Consider the following 23,762-nt stretch of genomic DNA (forward strand, 5'->3'; position numbering starts at 1 on the left):
TGAAGTCCATAAAAATTGTTCTATGTGAGATTTGCATTCTAGGGAAGCAAAAATGTGTCAATTTTCCACAGATTGGAAAAGAACAAGGAAAAAGAGAATTGAGTTGGTGCATATAAATGTGTGGGGGCGCCCTTATGCATTTCCTAAAGGTTTGTGTTACTGCATTGCATTCATTGACGACTTCATTAGAAAAGTATGAGTTTATTTTTTGAATAATTTTGATGTATTTAGTACTTTGAAATAATGTAAAGTTGAAGTGGGAGAATGAGTCTAGCTTAAAGATTAAATATCTAAGGTTGGACGATGGTGGTGGTTATGATAGGTAGGAGTTCAAGCAGTTTTGTGTAAAGAATTGAATTAGGATGAAAAGAAAAGTTCTCAACGCCATCAAAACATAATTGCTGAGAGGATAAATCGTACTTTAAATGACCGTGCAAGAAGATGCATACAGGATTACCTAAGAAGTTTTGGGTGGATACAATTAACAAAGCAACATATCTAATCAACAAATGACCTTTAGTTTCCCTTGATTTTAAGTTACCATAACAAGAATGGACTGGAAAGAAGACAAATATCCCTCACTGAAAGCTTTTTGTTGTATTTTGTACATCCACATAGATTCTAAAAATAGGGACAAGCTTGATGCAAATGCTAAGAAATTTTTTCTCTTTTGATTGATTCTGATTATTTTGGCTATTGACTTTGGATGATCAAAATAGAAAAATAATAAGAACAAATGATGCTACATTTAATGAAAGTGTGTTATACAAAGGTAAGTGTATTATAGAATTTAGTGTGAGGAAACTACATAGATTGAATTGGAATGGGTTTTTAAGATTGCTTTGGTTAGAAATCCTAAAACTACTGCTGTAGATTATAACAAAAAAACAAAAACAAGAATCACATGCACCTTAATCCACTTTAAGTAGATCAAGTGGAGCATTTAAATATGTATAGAGGTATTCTCTAGCATTACATTATTTGTTTAGTGCTGGTGAACAAGAATATTTTGCAGAAGCAATGTAGGTTAAACATTCTATTAAGTGGAATTGGCAATTTGAAATGAGTTGGATGCACTCGAGAAGAATAGAACTTAGGTGTTAACTCACTTACTAGATAGGAAGAAGACATTGTAGAATAAATGAAAGTACTGGGTCTAAGAAGAACCCGATGATAGCAAGAGGTACAAATAAAGATAGTAATAGAAGGTTTTTAGCAAAAGAAATGAACTAACTAAATGCAGACTTTCTCTCAAGTTGTGAAATTGACTATTCTCAAGCTAGTGTTAAGTATTGTTGCTCCTGAGAACTTACATCTAGAGCAATTAAATGGAAAGACTACATTCTTCCATGATGACTTGGAGGAGGACATATACATAATATACTCGGAAGGTTTTCAAGTTCCCAATGAAGAAAATTATGTCCGCAAATTAAAGAAAAGTCTAGATGATTTGAAATAGACTCCTAGATAGTGGTATAAATTTTTTTAAACATATGTGTAATAACAAGTTTACTAGATATAAAATGGATTACTACTGTTACTTTCAAAGAATCGATGACTACTATATAATTTTGCTATTTTATGTGAATGATATGCTCATTGCAAGATCCAACGTTAGGGAAATCAAGATATTAAAGCATTAATTTTCAAAGGAGTTTGAAATCAAGGACTTAGGAGCAACAAATCAAATTCTTGAGTTAAGGATCACACAAGAAAGATATGCGGGTTGGTTGCTAGGTTGCTTTTGCCAGGTGTTGTTTGTCGTTGGCCTTTTGTTGGTCATCTTGTTGTTGCCGCTTGGCTTTTTCCCCGGCTTCCTTCCACTCATAATGAGCATGCTCATATTGGGTGCAATTTTTTTTAGCCATGTTGCTTATACAATTTGACCTCCCCAATATATTGCTTACTTTTACCTTTAAAAAAGAAGAAAGATATGCAGAATTTCTAAAGTTGTCTCAAGAAAAGTATATTGAGAATGTTGGGCAAATTCAGAGTTTTGAACGCAAAGCCTAGAACTAATCCGTCATATCTCTCCAAGCTCTTGAAAAAGCAATCATCAAAGACAGTTGAGGAGAAGGATTATATGGCTAAGGTGCCTTATGGTCAGTTGTTGGCAAGTTAATATATGCTATATACCAAACCAGCTATAGTTCACATAGTGGTTTATGGTAAAGTGGCTATTAAGACAGGTGAGAGGCACTTTGGGTTTATGATAAGTTGTTGGCAAATCGATATATGCTATGGTGTGTACCAAACTAGCTATAGCTCACATAGTGGTAGTCATGAGCAAATATATGGCTAATGTAGGAATTAAAATTAGGAAACTATAAAGTAACTATTAAGATAATTGAGAGGCATTTGGGGTTTATGGTAAGTTGTTGGCAAATCAATATATGCTATGGTGTATACCAAACTAGCTATAATTCACAAGTGGTAGTCGGGAGCAAATATATGGCTAATCTAGGAATAAAGTATTGGTAAACTACAAATGGCTATTAAGATACCTCAGAGACACTTCAGGTATGTCACTATGTCTTATGAAAAACAGCATGACTTAACAAGTCTTTGTCAATGCAAATCTTGACTTGGAGAATAGGAAGGACACCTCACATTATGCTTTTGACTTAGGTGACACTGCAATAAGTTGAATATCTAGACTTCATAATTGTGTGTCCCTCTCAGCCACTAAAGCTAAGTATGTTGTTACATATGAAGCTAACAATGAGATGATTTGGTAAGCATTCAATGGCACTTGTCTTGCAAAGAATCTAGTATTTTATTTAAGGACAAAGCATATTAAGTAGAAGTATCATCACATTCGTCAGTTGAACATAAAATCTTGGTATAGAAAATCTACCACATGAGTTAACCAAGGTTGTCATCACTAAAAGGACTGAGGCTCTGCATTGCCTTTGTTGGCCTCATAGTTAGTGATGAGGAGGTCATAGCAGTGGGAAAATTATGGTTTCAACGTCAAGTGAAGACTATAAAAAACTATTGCTGTTTTTAAGATTAGCATCCAAGTGGGCGATTGATAAGGGACAATAGTACGAAAGCAAAGACGCATTTCACTGCTAATGATATGCATGTAATTTTCATGTCAGAGTAAAGAAAAAAACATTATGTTAATGGTATATACGTATTTTCTATATAACTTGTATGCATAGGGCAATAATTTTGTAGTCATAACCCTGAAACTTTTAACGTTGAAAATTGATAATGATACTGACGATGAAGAAATTGCGTACTGTGATACCATGTTTTTTCCCTTCCTAATTATGAAAGCTTTTCTATGTAAAAATTCACATGTCTTCTTCTTTATTTTTTCACTTCAACCATTTTTATTCCTAACAATTGTCACAATTGCTGTCATCGTCATCGTTATTCAAAATCTGAGGGGCATCGTGGAATTGAGGCTGACCCCGCTGCAGTGAAATTGGCAGTGGCAGCCCAGTAGGCAGAGGCCGACCGTCATCTCTTGCTGTCTGAATGATTCATTTCCATCCGTAACCTGTTCTCTTTCCTTTGGAGGACCAGGCCGCTCAGATACTGCGCATTGGCAGAACCGGTGCTTTGAACCATCTTAGAGAAGGCGCTTGCTTCATTTGACAGCAGATTCTCTGGAGTGTCGTGTTCTGCTACCTGAAGTGAATGATTGAAGGCATCCTAATTGATACTTGCATAGGAAAATAGAAACGCAACAATATTGAAATGCATGAATAGTTAATTGGGGGTCACGGTCCTTCTAAGTTGACGAGAAGTTTCAAGTACCCTAAGAATCATACATATTCATGATGACAAACCATGCATTTCATGCTAGTACAGATGTATGCATGATGAACTGTGATGGTAGAACATACTTGGCCGGCATCGAGCACAAGAACTCGGTCAGAGTCGATGATGGTGTTAAGTCTGTGGGCGATGATGAGCATGGTGCAGTAGGTAAATTCTTCCCGGATGGTTTTCTGGACGAGAGCATCAGTTCTGAGATCGACGGCCGCAGTTGCTTCATCGAGAACAAGAATCTTTGACCTTCTTAGTAATGCTCGAGCAAGACACAGCAGTTGCCTCTGTCCGACGCTGAAGTTCTCTCCACCCTCGGAAACCTTGACAAAGCACAACCAACATCAATTAAACCAATGGATATTTTTAACTTCACCTGTCTTAACTAGCAAGGAAAAACGACTGATGCATTCTGAAGCCAATAAAATAATGCACAGCATTACATCGACCTCTTGCGTATGGAAAGACCAAACATTTATAAAAATCAACCTATCAACTTCAGTTTAACACTACAGATACTATAACATCTAACATATCTGGACAATATTATGGAACGGATCCTTCAGCATTTCTTGGAGGTAAATCAATTCCAACATCTGTATCACTCTGTCCAGTATACCACCAAGTCCAGCCCACATTGACAGCTCTTTTTCTCTGCCTTGCAGTCTTATCATTTAGTTCAGGTGGAGGAAATTATATATCAAATGGAAATTCTGGAGGTAACAGTGGCGCAAGCAGAGCATTTGAGCAAAAATATTTGTAATCATACCTATAAGATTATTGCTAATTATTTCTCACTAATCTTGTCAACATCTTTAACTTCAAAAAGTTTTAAAAACCATGTCAGACTTATTTCCTTAATATTAATTCATGTCGCTTGCCTTGTATTGGTTCCACTCAATCTCTCTCCTCTCTGCCAAAGGGCATTAACCTCGTCAATGGTTATTGTCACAATCTCAATTGCATGCTTTAGACAGCCTCTAACAATCCTTGTCCTTCAAAGTACAATTTGCATAACTTAGATATTTTCTCTTTAACATTGCAGATAACTACCAATGATTTCATCAACATAAACCTGAATTCAATAGAAATCGCAATGATCCCTTGGATTAAGATTAAGATTTTACATCTAGTAAATTTTCGCAAGCTTACCTCAGCATCCAGGCCATAAAAGTTCCTCCTGATAACATCCTTCAAATGTGCTCTCTCCAAAGCCTCCCAGAGGTCAGCATCTTCATGTTCATTGAAAGGGTCGAGATTGAATCTCACAGCTCCTACACAAAATTGAAAACAAAGAAACTATTGGAGACGGTACTTATTCTCCTAAAGTTTCTTTCTGGTATATGGTTGAAGATTCTCAGTCCACAGTAATGGAGTTCAGTGTATGCAGTTATGATTCGTACTGTAGCCTTTTTCACATGAAATAACAGAACTCATGAAAAGAAGGTTTTTCAATTTTTTTATGCAGAATGTTCCTTGGAATCAAACCAAAGTAAAAGGACAGTGGATTAAGACATTTTAACAGATTAGTACTGGCCAGCAGACAGTTCACATCGAGAGAAAGTGACAGTCCAGGGGTAGTTGAGCAAAGAATTGGATTGCAAGAATAGTAAGTGGCTCTTGTGAATGATACTTGGTCCGAGGAGTACAGAGTTCTGGACCTCCAGTATCAGACATAATAAGTGCAAGAGAAAACTCTCAGCTATGACATATCAATATCAACCAGTGGGCAGACTCAAAAGCATGAACTTGTAAGCAGAATCTCCTACAGAATATCAGAGAAAGTTGAAGGAAAAAGGGGGAAGGAAGAAAAAGCGATTTTAAAAAACAAGATACAGAGTATTTCACGGTGCCTACCTGAGAAAAGAACCGGTGATTGTGGTATGATGCTAAGGACTTTACGCAAATCTTCCAGTCCTATTTTAGAGGTGTTGCACCGATCAATCAAGATTCTTCCGTTTTCCAGCTCGACAATTCGGAACAAAGCATTTATCATGCTAGATTTTCCAGCACCGGTTCTTCCGACTATTCCCAGTTTCTCACAGGGTGCTGTTGAAAAGGACAATCCATGCAAGATGGGAGGAAGTTCAGGTCTGTAACGAAGGACCACATCTTCAAATTTAATTAATCCTGATGAAGGCCAGCCAGGAGGGGGCCGGTTGCTCTCTATTATAACCGGAGCTTCGGAAGGCAATTCGATGTACTCACTCACACGCTCCACAGCATTTAGACTATTCTCAGCATTGCTTGCTTGTCTCAGTACACCGCTCAAAAGGTTTGCTATATTCAAAGTGTAGCTGAGCAGGAGACCCATTGTTGAAGCAAAGGCTGCTCTGTTTTCTGCATCTCTAGTCTGCATGACTGCAAATGTTGCTGTCAACCAGATCATTATGCCTCCTAGTGTCTCCAACCTTATCTGGAGCCAAATGTTGGAACAGACATAGACAAGGGTGAATCTGATGTTATTGTCCATGGCTTTGGCATTAATGGTGGCCAACCTATCATGTGCTTTATATGCACAAATTGTTGACAAGCCATTCAATGCTTCTCCGAATTGTGCATAAACCGGAGATCTGGTGATTGAATCCAAGCGTTTCACTTCACGAGATACAGTCTGTTAACAGCAGCAAGGCAAACAATTAGAAAGACAATTATATCCAGACTTCCAAAGGGCTCGGCTATGGGTAGAGGGCGAAACGCGTGTTAGAAAAAGAGGTATAGTTCTATTGAGCAATTAAAAGGATCTACTGTTAGCCTTGATCATTAATGCCCCCCCTACCACAAAAAATTGACAAAAGAGAAGGATAAATGAAACTTTCATTATTGAACCGTTGGTGCTTAGTACTTATTCACTGTTTCATACGATGGAAAATAACATCGTTGCTTTCTACTATGAAAGGATTATGGAAATTGCATTTCCGAATTTCCACTATAAAACAATTAAATGGCGGTGCACAGTGTCAAAGGCATAACAAAAAATGTAAATACAACATGAAATTGTCAGTTAATGTAGCAGAAGAACATTGCCGACCCCACCAAGTGAGACAAGTTTTGGCAATTGTTGCTGTTAGTAGCAGAGAATATATCACTTTGCATGAAAGAGCATTATGGCCTAAACAAAACTGCACTGACCTGGTAATATAGATAGGCTGCATAAAACAAGACCAAGAGCGGCAATATGGCCCAAAGAGAGATTGTGCTTACAATTCCTATGAGCACAAAAGTCGAAAGTAGATGATAGAGTCGGCCCACAAACAAATTTACAAATCTGGGAACATTGTTATCTATGTCACCTAGATCCTTGGCAAACCTGTTGATTATTCTTCCCACTGGGTTGGTGTGAAAGAAAAGCATTGGAGCCCTTAATATAGACCGAAGCATAGAATCATGCAATGTTTTTGCTGCAGAAAGACTCGAAATAATCAACCAATAAGCGTTAGTCAGCGTCACAGTCACCTGATTCACAGAAACACGGGAGTTGTCAGAGACATTGCTAGAAAGACCTACCCTTCAGTTGACATATGCCCACATCCACCAAAGACTCTATAATACAGAAAACTAGAAAAATAGCAAAGCCAACAAATAGTCTGCTTCATGTTATGATAAATCAGTTTCTCTCTGAAGATACAATACTTTCTTCACTAAAAAAAGAAGTTGTAAGCCAAACTCAAGCACCAAGAGGCTATGAAGCACCAACACTTTCCAAGAGCCTTCGTGTCGTGTTAGACACTTCGACACGTGTACGACACTCTCAAACACTCTCGGACACTCTTCGACACTCGGTTAACATGTGTCGGAAAATTCGACACCTAGTCAACTTTCTCGATACTTTTTTATGCTCAAGTCAGAATTCTGACATACGAGTTTCTAACATGTAATTTCGATAAGGTCAATTTTAAAAATTCAATAAATGAGAGGGAAAAATATATATATGTGTGTGTGTGTGTGAAAACATAAAACACAATAATAAAAATAATAAATGGAGAAAAAAGAAAAACCTAGTTTTCTCTTCTTTTCTAGCTCCCATTTCCTGTGATATATAATTTACCTCTTAAGTTCTTTTTCTCCTCTTCTAACATGTCTAACATGCAAGTCCAGAATATGGATCGCTTGTTTTTTCTGCAAGTTTTATGAATTATTAAAATAGAGTTGAATTTGTTAAATCGAAACATTGAATGATATTAATAAATGGCGGATTAATGTTTTTAGTACATATTCATTCTAGGCTTGTTTAATTATTTATTTATTTATGAATTTGATTGAAACTAATTTGATTGAAATAATCATAAAAATGATAATTAATTACGTATATAAAAAAATATATGTTTAATATACAAAGTGTCCCAACTTGTCGGAATTCTCTATTTTTTTAGAAATGACGTGTCGTCATGTCGTGGCGTGTCATATCGCGTGTTAGTATCGATGCTACTTAGCCAAGAGGTAATGTGATAATGTGGCTTCCCCACTTCATCAAGAATCAAAACGAAATTATAGAAGCACAAGCTACTGCAGAAAAGATAGCAACATTGGAGAAACTGAATTGGAGATCTATCTACTGACTTGACATACCTGACCAAAGGACAGGAGTGTGTAGATCAATGTGTAGAATCCTGGTCTGTAGTTCTCCGATGTGCTTTGATGTGTCCAGAAACTCAACCATGTGCTACTTGAAATTCGAAGAACTTCAGTTAAAGTATAGCAAATAAAGAGTACTGCCACCACCCACAGGCCTCCCAGGGCCCCTTTGTACCTAAAAATAGATTAAGTGAAAAAGGAAATCAGATCATACGCATGTCACAGACAAGTAGCATTATTGCTATGTAATTCTATGTTCCAGATTTATCAGTCCTGACAGAAATAGAGGGAAAATAGCATTTTACAAAACAAAAACAGTGTTCAGGTTTTCAATAAAAGGAACTGTCAAATTCGTGGACTTTAGGTGTTTATAAGCATTTAGTGATATGCATGAAACATCGTTATCATGTGGAGGAAACCTAAGCATTGCAGAAAAAGCTACTTAGAGACCTTTCGAGTGATGTCACGTGAAGCGGAGAAAGAAATGTCACGCAAACTTACACTCAATGTTACCTCCATATCGTCTTAGGTATTACATGGACTTTCTTGAACTTTCTGTTCAATATATCACATATATGTTTTATGTCATTTAATTGGCTTATTTGAACCCTTGTTCCATTCTAGAGTTCAATAAAGTCTTTAGGTCATGAATTTCTTATCCACATAAAAGCCTTCTTCATAAATTATCTGTCTACACAACAAGTATTAGAAGATGAAGCTTCATATCATGCATTTTAATACCTCATCAGGACTTTCCAACTCACAATGCCTGTTTCCCGTTCCTCTTGCTTAATAAGTACCAACTTCCCTCCTTCACCTTTCTTCCCACGGTCTTGATTTTTAGGCAATTCATTAACAATGGTGTCAGCTGCTGGTTTGGATGTTTTCTCCTCCACATTTTTCTTCTCCCCCTCCTCATCATCTTCTATTTGTTCCTCCATTTTTCCTGCATTCTCCATAAGTGTCTGGAACAGTACCTTGCTTCTAGACAGCTCCTCAAAAGTCCCCTCCTCTTTGACCATTCCTTCATGAACCAAAATGATTCGATCCACTTGAGGAAGAAAATGTAGCTGATTCGTGACAAGAATCCGGGTCTTCCCTCGCAGCTCTTCCTTGATACAGCTATTGAACACCTGTAGTTGACTGCGGATTAGTATAAGCTAATACAGTGCCCTTATTTCTGAAAATTCAGAAAAGAGATCCTACTGAGTGGAAGATCTATAAATATGAAGCTAAAGCTCACTTCGGACAGGGGGCAGTCAAGCCAAAGGCTCAGATACCCCAATTTACTAAAAAAATTAAACAAAAAAAAATAAATAAAAGAAGCTGGTCAAACAAAGACAATAATAGAAATACACAAATATAAGTTAAGAAGTCCCAAATTGGAAAATTCTTTAAAGTATTGAAAGTAGCAGATGTTGCTTTGATTATCCAAATATTGATTGTAGCAAGTTATCTTAAGGGCAGGACTAGCATCAAAAAAATCGTTATCCTTGATTAACCGAAGCATTTGAGCATGCCTTGCACAAAAAGCTTTCCGAGTATACAGGTAATTGTTTAAGCTTATAACATCAATTGCTACACCTGTGGTAATCTGAAGAGACGAATTCTGTCTTATGAATTTCATACCTGTCGACCAACATGAGCATCTAGAGCACTTAAAGGATCATCAAATATGTAAACATCTGAATTTGAGTAAACAGCCCTGGCCATGGAAACCCTCTGCTTTTGGCCTCCACTTATATTCACCCCTCTTTCCCCAATCTCTGTAAGATCGTGACCCTGAGGAATAAATGAAATAGATAATTAACAGATCACATGCCATGTTAAAAGAGATACTTGCAAAGCACTGGATTCCACTTAACTGGAAGCAAATCAAGATCATGCTCCAATTGAGTAACGCTGACTGCCTTCCAATATCTTTGTGCTTCAAATTCAGACCCAAATAATATGTTGTCTCGCACCTGATATCACACATAGGACACAAGATAAATTGATGATAAGGCGCCCAACATCGACAAATAAATAAAATCAGCAGTGTGCAACTTACAGTGGCATTGAAAATCCATGACACTTGAGGAACATAAGCAATGGTTCCCCGTATAGTAACGCATGCATCAGAGACAGGAGATAGTTCCCCAAGCATTGCTGATATTAGAGATGTCTTTCCTTGTCCAGTACCACCAACAATAGCCACTAAGCTACCCACTGGTATTTCCAGATTGATGCTCGACAGGGTGGGTTTTTCTGCCTGAAGTTAGGTGAAAATTTAGCCTCCACTTGAAATAAGATGTTGCAACAAAAAGACAGGAAACCACCATCGACAACCATTTAGTTACGCTTAATCATCAAATATCAGTTGGAAGACACTGCTACATTAACTTGAACCTTCAAAATGCTGGCAGAAGAGATGCATTCACCCAGAGAAATTATGTCCTCTGAATTCTGAGTTCAGTTTTCCTCAGAATTCACCAAGAGTAAATTACAAATAAAAATTAGGACAAGTTTCCTTTGAAGATGCTCACCTTTATAGAAGTTGTGAGAGCGCAGCTCACTTAGCTAAATGTTTAAGTTGTTCAATGAAGGCATGGTTTAAATTTTGATTATGGCATCAACCAACTTCAGGGTTTTTTTTTTTTTTTTTTTTTTTTTTTTTTTTTTCTATATGCCCCTATCTTTCAAACACATCAGTGACAATTACTGTTTATAAATGCATTTTGATGGTGTTACAACCCTTAAAATCTAAACAATTCAGACATACTAAAGTCAACAGTTTATACACATTGAGAAAAGTTAGGTAAGTGATTTTGCCAGACAAAATGACTCATGTTTATTTGACCTTTGAGTCCCATGAAAAGTGCCCATCCTTGATTGAAATAGCTGGCTCTCCTGGCTCAATCGCTGGATTTGGAACTAATACTCTCTCTTCCGTTAAAAATAGTTCCTCCAAACGTTGCAGGGAAATATTCGCAGTAACAACCTGGACACAAAAATAAGATTGGAAACTAAAATATGACAAACAAATGTTTGCAACCACTGTTATAATAAAATTGCTGGATCTAAGATGGACAATATGCCTCATCCTTGAGAAAAAGGTAAAAAAACGCAATAAGCCCAAAACAGAAAATCTGACTCCCACTTTCTAAATATCGTAAAAGCCATTTAATGAAGAGAATATGTGTTACAGATTTAGTTATCACAACATGGTTTAGCCTTCAGTTCAATTATCACATTGATGTAACAGGTCCTACTAATTAAATTTCTATTGTTTATTCTATTTCAACAACAAGACAATTAGTTCAGGTTAAATGGAAATGTAGTATATGAGAAATGCTCATAAAACTTTTCTTACTCCGGATGTCCAAGTCACAGAATCAACCCTTCAGTATGATGTTTTACTACAGTTCACCTTTGATATTCTATGTTATTTTTCTTGCAGTTTGATTGCGTCAATCATTGTCTTCTTCACTAAGTTAGTACTTAAACTGAATGAGGGTATCACACCTACACATCCGAGGTATAAAATTAGGAGCAAAAACAAAATGATAGATCCTCTGTCCAAATAATAACCATACATATTGATGTTGACAAAGGAAGATCAGTACACTATACTATTTGAGTGACAGAGATAGAGAAATGACGGTAGGTTGAAGTGAAAGAACCTGAGACATCAAGCTAGGGAGCAAGTCCAAAGGAATTCGTAGCACCGCGAAAAGAGAGAGTGATGTAAACGCCCTTGCTGGTGTCAAATCCCCACCAAGAAAAGTGAATGTCCCAAATGAGACAACGGTTACAATGACAGGGATGCTGTTCAGTACAAAGCCATTGAACTGCCACCAAAATTTATCTCTCAGACAAACAGAAAACCATCTAGCATTATGGAAGAAGAAAATATCATGTTCATTAGTTCTCACACGCCTGACAGAAAGCGTCTATATTCATTCATCTACTTCTACATAAGAAACAAATGGAGACTATTTCATTGCACTGTAATAAGTCTGCTGATTGAAAAACAGCAAATATAAGTCTATGACTACTCAGCTTACACGCAACGGTGAATGGAGTTCAAGACTAGATAAATAATTTTAAATGGTAAACCAATCACTTTTTTGATTTTACACTAACCTATTCTCATGATACATGAAAAGAATCAGAGAATTCGATGGCTTGCACACAAGCACCTTTGAAACTATTTCAATTGCCGTTAGACTGCTTGGTAAGTTTACCGCAGGCAGAAAGCCAAGACAGTTTGTTCCATAGATAGAGTGTTTTCACATTTCTTTTTTAGCACAAGCAATTTCTTGCCACTGAGGTTCTCTAAATTCTCTCTCTCTCTCTCTCTCTCTCTCTCTGTGCACACGAACGCATGTGGGTATGTGGATATGCATGTACACATGTATACATACATATTTTATACCGATATAGACATGTATACTGGGGAAACCAAGAATTTTCCAAATGTCAATACAGATGATAATTCCACGATCAATAAAGGCACAATATTATCTTAATTTTGAAGTAATCCATACTGCAGATAGTAGTTGTGCCCTACGGAACCATGATAGCTCATCACTTCGTACTTCTTGAACTTTACATTGAAAGCTCTTTTCCCAAGCATAACATCTGCAAGAATTTTTTGTGATGAATTTTAGTAATTATAAAACAAACACAGCTATAGAAGATGTAGGCAGGGCATCTTGCTAATTCAACATACTTCACAGTGTCCATTGCCGCCAAAATTTCATTCATAAGGCTGACTCTCTTGTCAGTCCACTGCAGCCCCTCCTTGGTCAGTTTTTGCATTTTGCTGATTATGATCGTCTAATTAACCGTGAAAAAGATTATGTGAGACGATTGATTGACAGATAGTGAATCAATCATCATGATATAAACTATATAATCCATGAGTTGAGTGACGACCTGGCATGGAAAACCTCATAGCTAACCAAATATAGCATAATATAGAGATTGTGAATCTGGCAATTTGTTAATGAGCAATAAGCAGAGTAGACAGAGATCACAAAATTTAACTCATGGAACTCTTTACTTGTTGGACCATTTTTCTTTGGTCACAATGGCAATAAGAAATGATTGCCTTCAAATCTTAAGCAACCATATTAGGCTTTCTAGAGCATGCTTTGTAGCACAAAGTGCCATATCAACAATATTACTGATACAACCATGACTACGTAGAAGTTTCAAAGGATAAGCAACCCCTACTTAGTACCTAGATCACAATGCCCCCTATAAAAATTAAAGTTAAAAAGGAACTTGGACCTCCAAGTCAGAACAAATATTAACCTATATATGATTTAACTAAAATTTGTAAATAATTAAAATAATCATGGACAACTTGGTATTTCTGATGTTATAGTGAGGATAACTTTTGAGGGAAAGAGAGAGCACGAGGTTACTTGGAAGGGGATCATGAGGACAAGCATGAGAGATCCAAGCAGCGAAGCAATGCCCAATTGCTGGTACAGAAGAACCATGGCGATGACAATACGAAATGGAGCTGACCATAAGTTGTGAAGTTGTTGGCATATTCGCTGAACAATATCAGCTGTCACGTCAGACGTAAATCATAGAATTTGCTTTTGCAGAGTCAGAAGAGCAGGGCATTTGTACTGAGGAAGATGTCACAATTGACTTAACTAAATCATGTTGCAGCAATAAGAGAACTATGGCAGCTATGTCATAAAACATGCAGGAGGTGAGAAATCTCACCTCAAGTGTGTTAGCATCTGTAGTCATCATGTTTGTTATCTTTCCAGATTGGAAATTCTTGCGACCCTCATGAGTAAGTCTTAACGATTTGCGGAAAATGGCCACCACCTACCAATTGGTTGAACAAGCTATGTTAATTGCTCTACAATGACAAATGATAAAGAATGACCAAGACTGAGCATCTGATACTGAGGATTTGTACACATCTGGCAGAGGTTTTACCAAAGTTGACCTCAGCCTAAATCCCGTCCGAAATGAATTTTGAGCGTACTGGGCTTCGCAAAGCACACCGAATGACTGAACAGATTTCAATCAGAAGTCAATAACATATCCAAAAACAGTAAATTTCACATATCTTATTGAAGAAAGGACATAAACATGGAATAGGAACCACAAGCCAGAGACACCGACAATTATAAGAAATGCAGACAATAAACTTGATTTACCATTTACAAAAGTGATAATGATATTTACTTCACACGTTGCACTATAAAAATTTAGTAGTGTGCAAACTTAGAAGGAAAGGACTGTCTCCTAACATAAATCACAAACTTGACACAAAACAAAGAAAGGATCATACCACACTGACAAGAATCAGAAAGGCACAGATGTAACCAATCCATGCAGGGTCCCCTCTTTGCATTGACTGCATGTTGCAAAGAATGACACATTAGAAGGGGAAAAAAGAAAATCCCTTCCTGGAAAGATAACCTGCATCTAACATAATCCACCGTGATGTTGACTGAAATACAAAAGTAAAAGTTCAGTCTATGAGCAGAATATTCTTTGCCATAGAAAGGTGGGGCAATTGAGACTTCTAGAGAATGTTAAAACAGAACAGATGAGATTCTTATTGAACCAATCATAGTTCCTATAGTCACTAAGCCATTGCTGTTCATTTGTTACCTTGTGTATATTGGAGCAGCTTCCCTGTCACAACAATGCAAGAAGCACACTGAAATAATTACTAGAAAATGACATTTTACCCTAAGATAAGCATGTTAACTCTGTTTCTGCCAGGGTCTGCCCTCCCTGTGAACAACCCTTCAGGTTTTCCATCCAAAAATGGTTTATTGAACAATATTCTAACCATTTTAAGAGGAAGGTTCCATGGAAACAATTTTCCATAATGAAGCACATGTTTCTAGAAAGAAGATAAAAATTCACAATTCTTGGATTTCATCAAAATCTTAAAAGCAGAGTCCAGCATTGATTTTAAAATTTATGCCTACAAATTCATCTAACAGAGAGAGAGAGAGAGTTGGAACAACTTACTTGAAGGAGGTAGTTCAGCAATGTGGGCCCTGCAAATGCAGAAAGATCGCTCCCTATCTGTAGTTTTTCCATGTTAGAAAGAATTACTAAGCTTCCAATGAGCATTGCAAATCAAAGTGAACAGTATGCTCTTGAAGGATCATTATTATAGTGATCGCCCAAGCTTATTCACAAGACGAAGCCTAAGAGACTATCCTTTAGATACTGCTTTTCTTCTTTCAGACTCATGAGCTTCTAAGGTTCTGCTCAACCAAAGTTATTATGTAACGGGGCATGCATAGTATATGGACATCATTATCCTACTAGCAAAGGAGTTACGACATGCGATTGAGCATCCATTCCCCACAGCTGAGGAATCTGAACATTTTGGAATCAATCTGGTGATCAATTAGACCATGAAGGGTAATTATGATACCTTAAAGAAGCCTCCCAACCAAAACCTGAAACAAAGCAAACAAGTAAAATGAGATGGGGAGCATTCAAACAATAAGGATGCTTATGAATAACGCTGCAGATGTCAGTGTGCTGTCAAATCGAAATTGAAATGAGCAATGGGACATCAGGTGCAATTCAACTGATACATTACCTTCCCCCAAGGCTGCTGTTCAAAGCTCTTAAAAGCCAGGGTTTGGGCCTGTGAGACTCTTTGGCCCAGCATTTCTGGAATCTGGAAAATAAGAGCAATTGAAATGCTCTAGGAATGTATCTAAATACATAATAAAGTTTGGAGTACCACTAAAGTAAAGTGACTGACGCTAACCTTTTACTCAGTGTCTCAGTCTGATCCCAAGTGTCTAACTTCCAAACATCCTTTTCAGAAATTGGTCTTTTGTAGCCTTGCTGCATAAGTGGAGTCACCCACCCAAAGTATGTCCCTTTGAGAGAGAGAGAGAGAGAGAGAGAGAGAGAGAGAGAGAGAGAGAGAGAGAGAGAGTTAGTATCAAACAACGCAGCAATAACCAGCAAACAATAGAACGCTAATCAAATGCCAACATTCCATTTCACTAGACCCTCAAAGAAATGTCCCATCTCACTTTTATTTTCAGGCTTGCTTCAGGGAGGAAGAGTTTTACCCAAACAGGGAACCAACAAGTGCCACCATCAGAAACCACACGAAAAAACAAGCAAAATGGACTCATTAAGCAGACAGAATCTAAAAATGTCAATTTATAAGCTTATTATTAGTCTTTATTGGAGAATGACAAGCAGTTCTTGACATGTCAATTCATAAAGACTAGCTGAACTGGTCTGGTCAGATGAAAAACAAGCCGAGCTGTCACATAAGAAAAATGAAGTTAAAGTACTACTCACTGGAAAATATGTTGACATGCCTTTCAGGACAAACTTGCTCCTCTCCTGGAAGGGCCTCATATTCAACACTATCAAGAGGCTCGGAATGGAATGTAGTATACCCTGGATAAGGGTCCAGACTTGGAAAATAGACAAAAAGAAGAATCCCAAATACAACCTACATAAATAAATAAATAAATAAATAAATAAAAGCACAGAAGAGAAGAAGATTTAGTCAGGATTCTTCAGATCGGAGTCACCAATGACATAAAGAAATCTCACTAACTGATGACCATAATTGATGAATCCCAGTAGGAGCTGTTTGTTCAAAAGGTTAGGAAACAGTTTATTGAAAAAGACATAACCTGGCAAAAGACCGTGCTGATGTACAGATACAGTGCAGACCTGCAGATATAAAAGAAGGATATTGGGTCCTCCCTGGAACACACTCAATATGGATCTTAAACTCTTCAACAATGTGATGCATTAAATCAGAATAACCTGCTTTGAAAAGATTTTTAAGTCCCCAAGGGAGATTTAGGCAACTACACCTACAAGTGGCTATTTAACATGTCATATTGCAAAATTTCCTCTCTGATGATTTAGCGATGACATAATTTTCAGCAAAGCAGTGTGGCCACGAAGGAGGAAAAATGCACACTATAAAGTATTTTGACAATAGAAAAGTTAATTCTGTCAGTTCTTTTCCACCAATCTCCATAATGAGAGAGAGAGAGAGAGAGAGAGAGAGCATCTAATAACATCACTATATTTCTTTGCTTGCATTCAAGTGTATGAAATTGGAGAATATGAGATGTTCTCTACTTGCACTCAAGTGTATGAAATAGGAGAATATTAGATGTACATGTTCTGAAGTATGAACAGTTATGATAAATGTCTGCTGAGCAATAAAAAACTAACCTATGATGCTGATAGTGGTCTCTCATTGAGAGGATGAGCTTGAACATCACAACTTGCCCCACCAGAACATAAATGAGTCCAAACCGCACGTACCACTTAAACTCCCGGATGTAAGCGTGCATTTCTAGGCCAATCATAACTAGCATGGAGCACCAAGCAAGAGACTCTATGGTTAACGAAACCATCTGCCAAACAAAAAAGTAGGTGTTATTAAAAAGCAAATTAGACTCTCAGTTTGCCAGCCAATGTAAAATAGCATTACAGACTGGTGTTCTGAAGATTTACAGTATGACAGAGATTGAAAAATATCATAGCATCAGTAGAAACAGACTCGTGGAAGTGACAAGTTAACTATAAACCGTGGCTGATTTGCTTACGCAGAGGGCTAAACTTGGAACCCATGGAAGTTGAAAAACTCACGTGTGCAAAGAAGGATGTTTTCCATTAGTTTCTTTGCTTTTATCAAAAAACGAAGTTTAACATTAGACAGAATGTAGTGGCAATGAGGAATACTGTTGTACCACGAGGATCCACTGGCACCAAGCTTCATCCAAGAGAAATCAGTTGAAAAAGAATAAACAAAAGGAGAGTCAATGCGCTAGTGAACAATTTCAGTCTTATGCTTTCTTACATGTTAAGGTTAAGCAACTAGCTACCAAATGCAAGTTTTTTGGACAACATATGGGACTCTGTTGATGTGCAAAAGAACCAGCTAATCAAGATTGTTCATCAACCAGAGAAATATTAGGTGAGCGTCGGAGAGTCAAATAGGTCCTCGATACCATAAAACTCCTACCTCATATGGAGGGAGGATAGTCTGACCATCCAGATTGAAAACCGAGAAGCCCATTACCAACCTCAGCAGGGGCTCTGCAGCGCCGTAAAAAGAAAGCAATCCCAACATATAATTGTAGCATTTTGACCTCAGACGGTATCTCTGGACTTTCAAAGTCCTCTTGATCAACCAAATTCGGTAACAGCAGAGACCCAGAAGAAGCAAATGGGATATGGAAATGACCAAGGAATCAACAGCGCAGGGTGTGTATGCACCAAAAGCACTGTCCGTGGTCCTTGCCCAAATCCCACTTGCCACCGGCCTGCAATACCAATCCAGCAACTCGAAACCCATCTTCTAAGCAAGGTATCCGCTCCTAGTTCATCCAGGGTCCATCACAACTTCTTGAAACTTTTTTTCACTCAGAAGTCTCATTAAGCAGAAATTTCCCCTGAATCAATGCACATGTTTCAGAAACATCCACCATGAATACTGCAGGAAATTTGTCATTGAAAGAAGTTAAGCAAGAAAATCCACTATGGCGAAATCACAAGAGGTCACTCGGTTTATTTATATTTAAAAAATGGAATGCAAGCAAAGTCACAGTCCATTGCTCTTTGTTCCAAACTGAAACGCCAGTTAAATTTCCTCAACTTGACTTCAGCTTTAACCAAGTCCACCAAAACAGTGCTTTGAGCATGACCCAAGAGAAATTAGAACTCCCAATCATTACACAGTGTCAACCAATCACCCCAGACAAAATTAGAAACAAGAAAGAACACATGACTTCACAAACACACAGGAAGAGAGAGAGAGAGAGAGAGAGAGACTGCAACGCTCTAGAGTTGCTTCTCCTTGAAATGGCTCGTGAGTTAGGGTGTGAAATATAGAACGTTGAGGCAGATGAATCATCACCAAGAAAAAGAAAAAGGGAAGAAAAAAACGAAGGAAAAAGGAATGAAAGAATGGTCAAATGGGATGTCTGATTTGCGACAGCTTCTGACGAAATAAGGAGAAGAAGATCGAGTGGTCAAGAACACGTGGTGCGATGCATGCGTCACCGCTTACGTAGGCAGGCGTCTCACCTGAGCTGAAACGAGAGGAGAACGAGATGGAGAAAACTTTGCATAATTGATTAGTTTATAGTTTTCTCCTTCCTCGTGTATTTTGGCTTCTTCCGTGGACTTCTATACAATCATACTAATTAACAATAACAAATAACTTGAATTGCTTTATAATCGTTTTAACATTTTCATCTCTTGATTCGATATTCTCTTCTCTAGAGATAGACAAATTACTTTGCCTGTATTCTAAGATTTTTCTCTATAAAATTCTTGATCTTACAGATCATTGAAAAGTAATCTCTTCACAATTAACTTTTTGCATTGTACTGCATTATCGTAAGAGGTTTGAGGATCCTAAATTTATTAATTGATTGCAATTTTTTGAATCTAGATAATGTGGACGGTTCTCCTAACATAAGAATTATTTTTCCTATATTTTGTTAAACTTGAGATTGACTAATTGCTTAATATACTCCAATAAGCTATACCAAAGTCCAACTCTAAGGTCGTGATCAACTTCTCATCTACGGTATTGCCACAATCCTTCCGAGATGGAAGTTTGACGAATTGCCAAGCAGACACGCATGATCCCTCTCGTGAGGTGGCACTTATACTTACCACGAACTCTCCCAAACCTATCGATCACAACGTGATTTCTACTTTAATTATATGAGTAACTACTAATTAATTATGGGCCAATTAGAAGTCAAATTAGACATAGGAGCCCATTTTATTTCAGAAAATCAAAGATTCGTGGGTTGGAACGTGATTACACTATATATGTCTTTTGCCCAATTTGATACATTTTTTTTTTTTTTATGAAAACATTTTACATGTGAGCTCTCTCTTTTTATTTTCTGATCTTTTTTTTCCTAATAGTGAAGCAAATAATAATTGCTTAAACAATAAGCAAATAATAACAAAGCTATTAGAGGACAGGAAAAATTTACTTAAGCTGTAATGGGCATATTATTACTATATGCTGATACCTAAATTTTTGCATAAAAAATGAGTTAATTTTTACCCCCAAATATAATTAATTAATTAATTAATTAATTAAAATTGCAACATATAGTTTTTGGAGCATCTATTTTATGTTATTCCATTTTTTGCATTGGATTGACGATAAGCGTTAATATAACGTGAGATTTTTCATATATTCATGTGAGGTTTTTCACATATTCAGGTAATATATGTCAAATGACATATTTTTTAGTAGAAAGAAAATTTTTAGATGGAATATTTGAAAAATACAAAGGAGAATATTGCACGGAATGTTTATATTTTAATGATATATTCAGGAGGACTATGCACGAGCAAAATTGAAAGTAAAATATTCCACGAAAATCTAATTCCCTCTCCTATATAATGTGAGCGAATTCAGAAAAATAGAGTGAAAAAGCTTCTTCTTCTTCTTTTTTTCTTTCGAGGCATTTTCCTTCGGTTTCTCTTGAGTTCAAAAGTCAAAAAGGAGAAAAGAAAAAGAGTGAAAGAGAGAGGAGACGTGAGCGCAGAGAAGACGCAGAGAGAGAGGAGACGTGAGTGGACAGAAAAGAAAGAAAAAAAAGAAGGAAAAGGACGAAGCAAGCGAGTCGTCTCCCTCGCGCGGGCGTCCGTGCCCCTGCCGGCCTCCATCCGCGGGCACCTGCCGCCTCCGCCTCGCCTCCGCTTCCCGTCCTCGCGCCGGCCACCGCTGCTCCCCGCCGAGACACCACCGGCCGTACGCCTGTCGCAGCACCCCTGTCCCGGGCATCGACGCCGCAGAACCACCGCCCGTAGCTGCTCGCCCGACGCCTGCAACCCGCCGATCCGGCCACTGCCGCTCCGCCCGCGAGCCAGCATCCGACGCCTGCCAGCCTCTGCTCGACGACCGCGCCTGCAGCAGCGCCCGAGGCCCTCGCCGCTCCGCCTTGACCGCCCGCTGCAGCAAACCTGCACCGGCCCCCTTTGCTCCGCCCGACGCCGTTGCAGCGCCGCTCGAACGCCGCCCCTGTCTGCGCCTCTGCCCGACGATCGCAACAGCAGCCGCCGCCTCCACAGCCGCGCCTCTGCACCGCGCCATCACTGCTACTGCGCCTGGTGCCCGACGCCCACAGCCACCCTCTGCCCGGCGCCGCCCACCATCGTTGCTGCCCTTCCCCACGTCCCCCTTAGGTAGTTTATTTTTATTTTTATTTTTCATTTATTATGTTATTATTTTTTTCAAAGTTCTGTCATTATTGTACAAATTGGAACATTGAAAGGTGATTTTCATTTTATGAATATTCTAGGCATTATCCACAGGACTTTACTCAAAATTACCGTAATTATTAATTTGATCCGTATGATGTCGAATCATTTTTTTAATTATGTTAATTTTTTGACAATTTGATAGTATTTTAACTTATTAAATCATTATAATTATTAATTTGATCCGTAAAATTTCGAATCAAATTTTTAATCATTTTGAATATTCTCATATATTGTGATGTTTAGTGTTAAAGTAATTGTTAATTTAACATGTAAGACAACGGATTATTTTTTCGATTATTTTAATCTTTTATTTGTTGAATATCTTGATTGGTTTAGATATAATATTTATTTGATAATTTTTTTTTTTGTGACTTAGGAAACCCGCGCATCGTACCAACACAGACAACCCGAAAAGCCCAGGTAACAGGAGTAAACCCTAAGTGCAACACATGTTAGCCATCACACATGTGCCATCGGGTAAGTCACATTGCAACACCCGGGAATCAAACTCCTCCCCTTACGTTAGGGGGAGAAGCTCGCCGCCGGCAGCGCTACCCAGGTGGGTGGTATGTTTATTTGATAATTTTTTTTTTTTTTTTTGGTAAAGGTAAGAATATATTGATAGCTTAGGACAAATGAACAAAAAATGGCACCAAAAGCTTACACTCTCGATGCAAGAGCACAAGAGTGGAAGGGAGCCGCGTAAAAGCCATAAAAGGCAAAAGCACTAACTATAACAAACTCTGCCCAGCCAAAAACTTGGCCACGTAACCACCAAGGACGCTAGGGAAGTGAAGGGGAAGAGCGCAAGGCAGGACACGTAGAACTACCCATCCACCAGCTTCAACCATAAACCTCCAAGGACGGTGTGAAGCAATTGTGCAAGGCAGGAACACAAAGGCCGGAAGCGGCCGAGACGGGGATCAAAAGGAAGCAAAACGGAAGAACAAAAGAGCTGCAGTCTTACACAAAGATGGCTGGGTCGAATCCCCAACCTCTCGAAGGCGCCGATTCCTTGGAGTGTCAGGCACATCTCTATAAGTAAGGGTCTTTTCCTTAACCATCCTAATCAAACAGTTCTTGAAATTGGGAATATCCAACGAATCCCCTCAGAAAATCATGGCATTTCTTTTCTTCCAAATAAGATAGCACATAGCACCAAAGGAATACTGAGAGAGACTATGAAAGAAGTCCTTGAGCAAGGAACCTCCGGGCCCAATCAAGGTTTTCTTCCCAGGTGCCATTTCTCCACGGTAAATTGCATCTCGGTAGCCCAGTAAACTAAAGTTGCTGGAAAATTGCAGCCAAAGTACAAGTGGTCAATTGAGTCGGTGAGAATTGCAAAAGGTGCACACCGAATAGTCAATTCTTCCATGAGAGAGCAAAAAAAGCTGGGTAGGCAAACGTCTCTTAGTGGTGAGCCATAAAAGAAAGCTGAAACCGAGGGGCTAAGTCCTTGTCCCACACAAAGGAGGTCCACGGAACTCTTGCTTTAGAAATTCTAATAAAATTCCAAGCCGAGGCCACCGAGAAAGAACACGAAGCATGTTGATGCCACACAAAGCGATCATTACTAGCCGAGAGAGATGGAAAAGAAAACCCAAGATCCTCAGGACACCGTTTGCAAGACCCGCCGGTGTGCGAATAGAGAAACGCCACGGTTGCCTTAGTAGGAACGTCGGAATCGAGACAAAGTGCTCGGGAACCGTAGATGGAGAGGGCCCTTTGGGCAACCAATTATCAAACCACAAGGAAATAGAGTGGCCATTACCGACCTCCCACCCAAAGGACTGCGCCCGAACGGGCCCCTTAATTGAAGAATTTTTTCCAGCTCCAAGCACACATTGAAGGCTCTTTGGGCAACCAGAAGAAGTTATGCTTTTTAAGAAGTTGGAGTGAATCCAGTGGCACCACAACGATTCCTTATCAGTGAACAAAATCCAAATATATTTCAGCATTGAGACCTTGTTGCAATCCTTAATAGATCGAATACCCAGCCCCCCTTCCTCCCTAGGCAAACAAATATCCGCCCAAGCAACTTTCACACCTCCCGTGGCCAAAGAAGTACCTTTCCACAGGAATCTACGTAGAATATTCTCAATCCCCAGGATTACCGAAGC

At 38.4% G+C, this 23,762-nt stretch overlaps 2 protein-coding genes across 3 annotated transcripts; one reads left to right on the forward strand and one right to left on the reverse strand.

Moving 5' to 3' along the window:
• Nucleotides 1–3,106: 3,106 nt before the first annotated feature.
• On the reverse strand, nucleotides 3,107–19,320 carry LOC104440730 (ABC transporter C family member 12). 2 transcript variants are annotated; one of them, XM_010053683.3, is made up of 27 exons: nucleotides 19,177–19,320; nucleotides 18,368–18,797; nucleotides 17,572–17,756; nucleotides 17,016–17,055; nucleotides 16,672–16,828; nucleotides 16,121–16,235; nucleotides 15,947–16,027; nucleotides 15,776–15,800; nucleotides 15,361–15,417; nucleotides 14,666–14,731; nucleotides 14,308–14,382; nucleotides 14,086–14,193; nucleotides 13,773–13,907; nucleotides 13,073–13,179; nucleotides 12,888–12,981; nucleotides 12,021–12,188; nucleotides 11,198–11,338; nucleotides 10,409–10,609; nucleotides 10,224–10,322; nucleotides 9,988–10,140; nucleotides 9,100–9,491; nucleotides 8,353–8,533; nucleotides 6,916–7,239; nucleotides 5,641–6,397; nucleotides 4,936–5,057; nucleotides 3,861–4,106; nucleotides 3,107–3,642 (listed from the first exon to the last, which is right to left on the reverse strand). In XM_010053683.3, the coding sequence occupies exons 2-27, from the start codon at nucleotides 18,698–18,700 to the stop codon at nucleotides 3,472–3,474; spliced, it is 4,533 nt and encodes a 1,510-aa protein (XP_010051985.2). In that variant the 5' UTR covers nucleotides 18,701–18,797; nucleotides 19,177–19,320; the 3' UTR covers nucleotides 3,107–3,471. The 2 variants fall into 2 exon arrangements, with proteins under 2 accessions (XP_010051985.2, XP_010051984.2); XM_010053682.3 differs by having other exon boundaries at nucleotides 18,368–18,838.
• On the forward strand, nucleotides 18,885–22,212 carry LOC104442511 (translation initiation factor IF-2-like). Its single transcript, XM_039310643.1, has 3 exons — nucleotides 18,885–18,902; nucleotides 20,925–21,564; nucleotides 22,019–22,212. Exons 1-3 carry the CDS (start codon nucleotides 18,885–18,887, stop codon nucleotides 22,096–22,098), a joined length of 738 nt encoding a protein of 245 aa, XP_039166577.1. The 3' UTR covers nucleotides 22,099–22,212.
• The last annotated feature ends 1,550 nt before the right edge of the window (nucleotides 22,213–23,762 follow it).

This window comes from Eucalyptus grandis, chromosome 4 (genome assembly GCF_016545825.1).
Source record: "Eucalyptus grandis isolate ANBG69807.140 chromosome 4, ASM1654582v1, whole genome shotgun sequence".
NCBI classification, from domain to species: Eukaryota; Viridiplantae; Streptophyta; class Magnoliopsida; order Myrtales; family Myrtaceae; genus Eucalyptus; species Eucalyptus grandis.

What these genes read in the sequence shown, in the direction of transcription:
- LOC104442511 (XM_039310643.1), top strand. An exon ending in CTTCCCCACGTCCCCCTTAG is followed by an intron (nt 21,565 to 22,018) that starts GTAGTTTATTTT and finishes TTTGTGACTTAG; the next exon opens with GAAACCCGCGCATCGTACCA.
- LOC104440730 (XM_010053683.3), bottom strand. Translation starts at nt 18,700, where the DNA reads ATGGGTTTCGAGTTGCTGGATTGGTATTGCAGGCCGGTGGCAAGTGGG. An exon ending in AGTTGGAAAGTCCTGATGAG is followed by an intron (nt 8,534 to 9,099) that starts GTATTAAAATGC and finishes ATCTATTTTTAG; the next exon opens with GTACAAAGGGGCCCTGGGAG. An exon ending in ATCACCGGTTCTTTTCTCAG is followed by an intron (nt 5,058 to 5,640) that starts GTAGGCACCGTG and finishes AATTTTGTGTAG; the next exon opens with GAGCTGTGAGATTCAATCTC.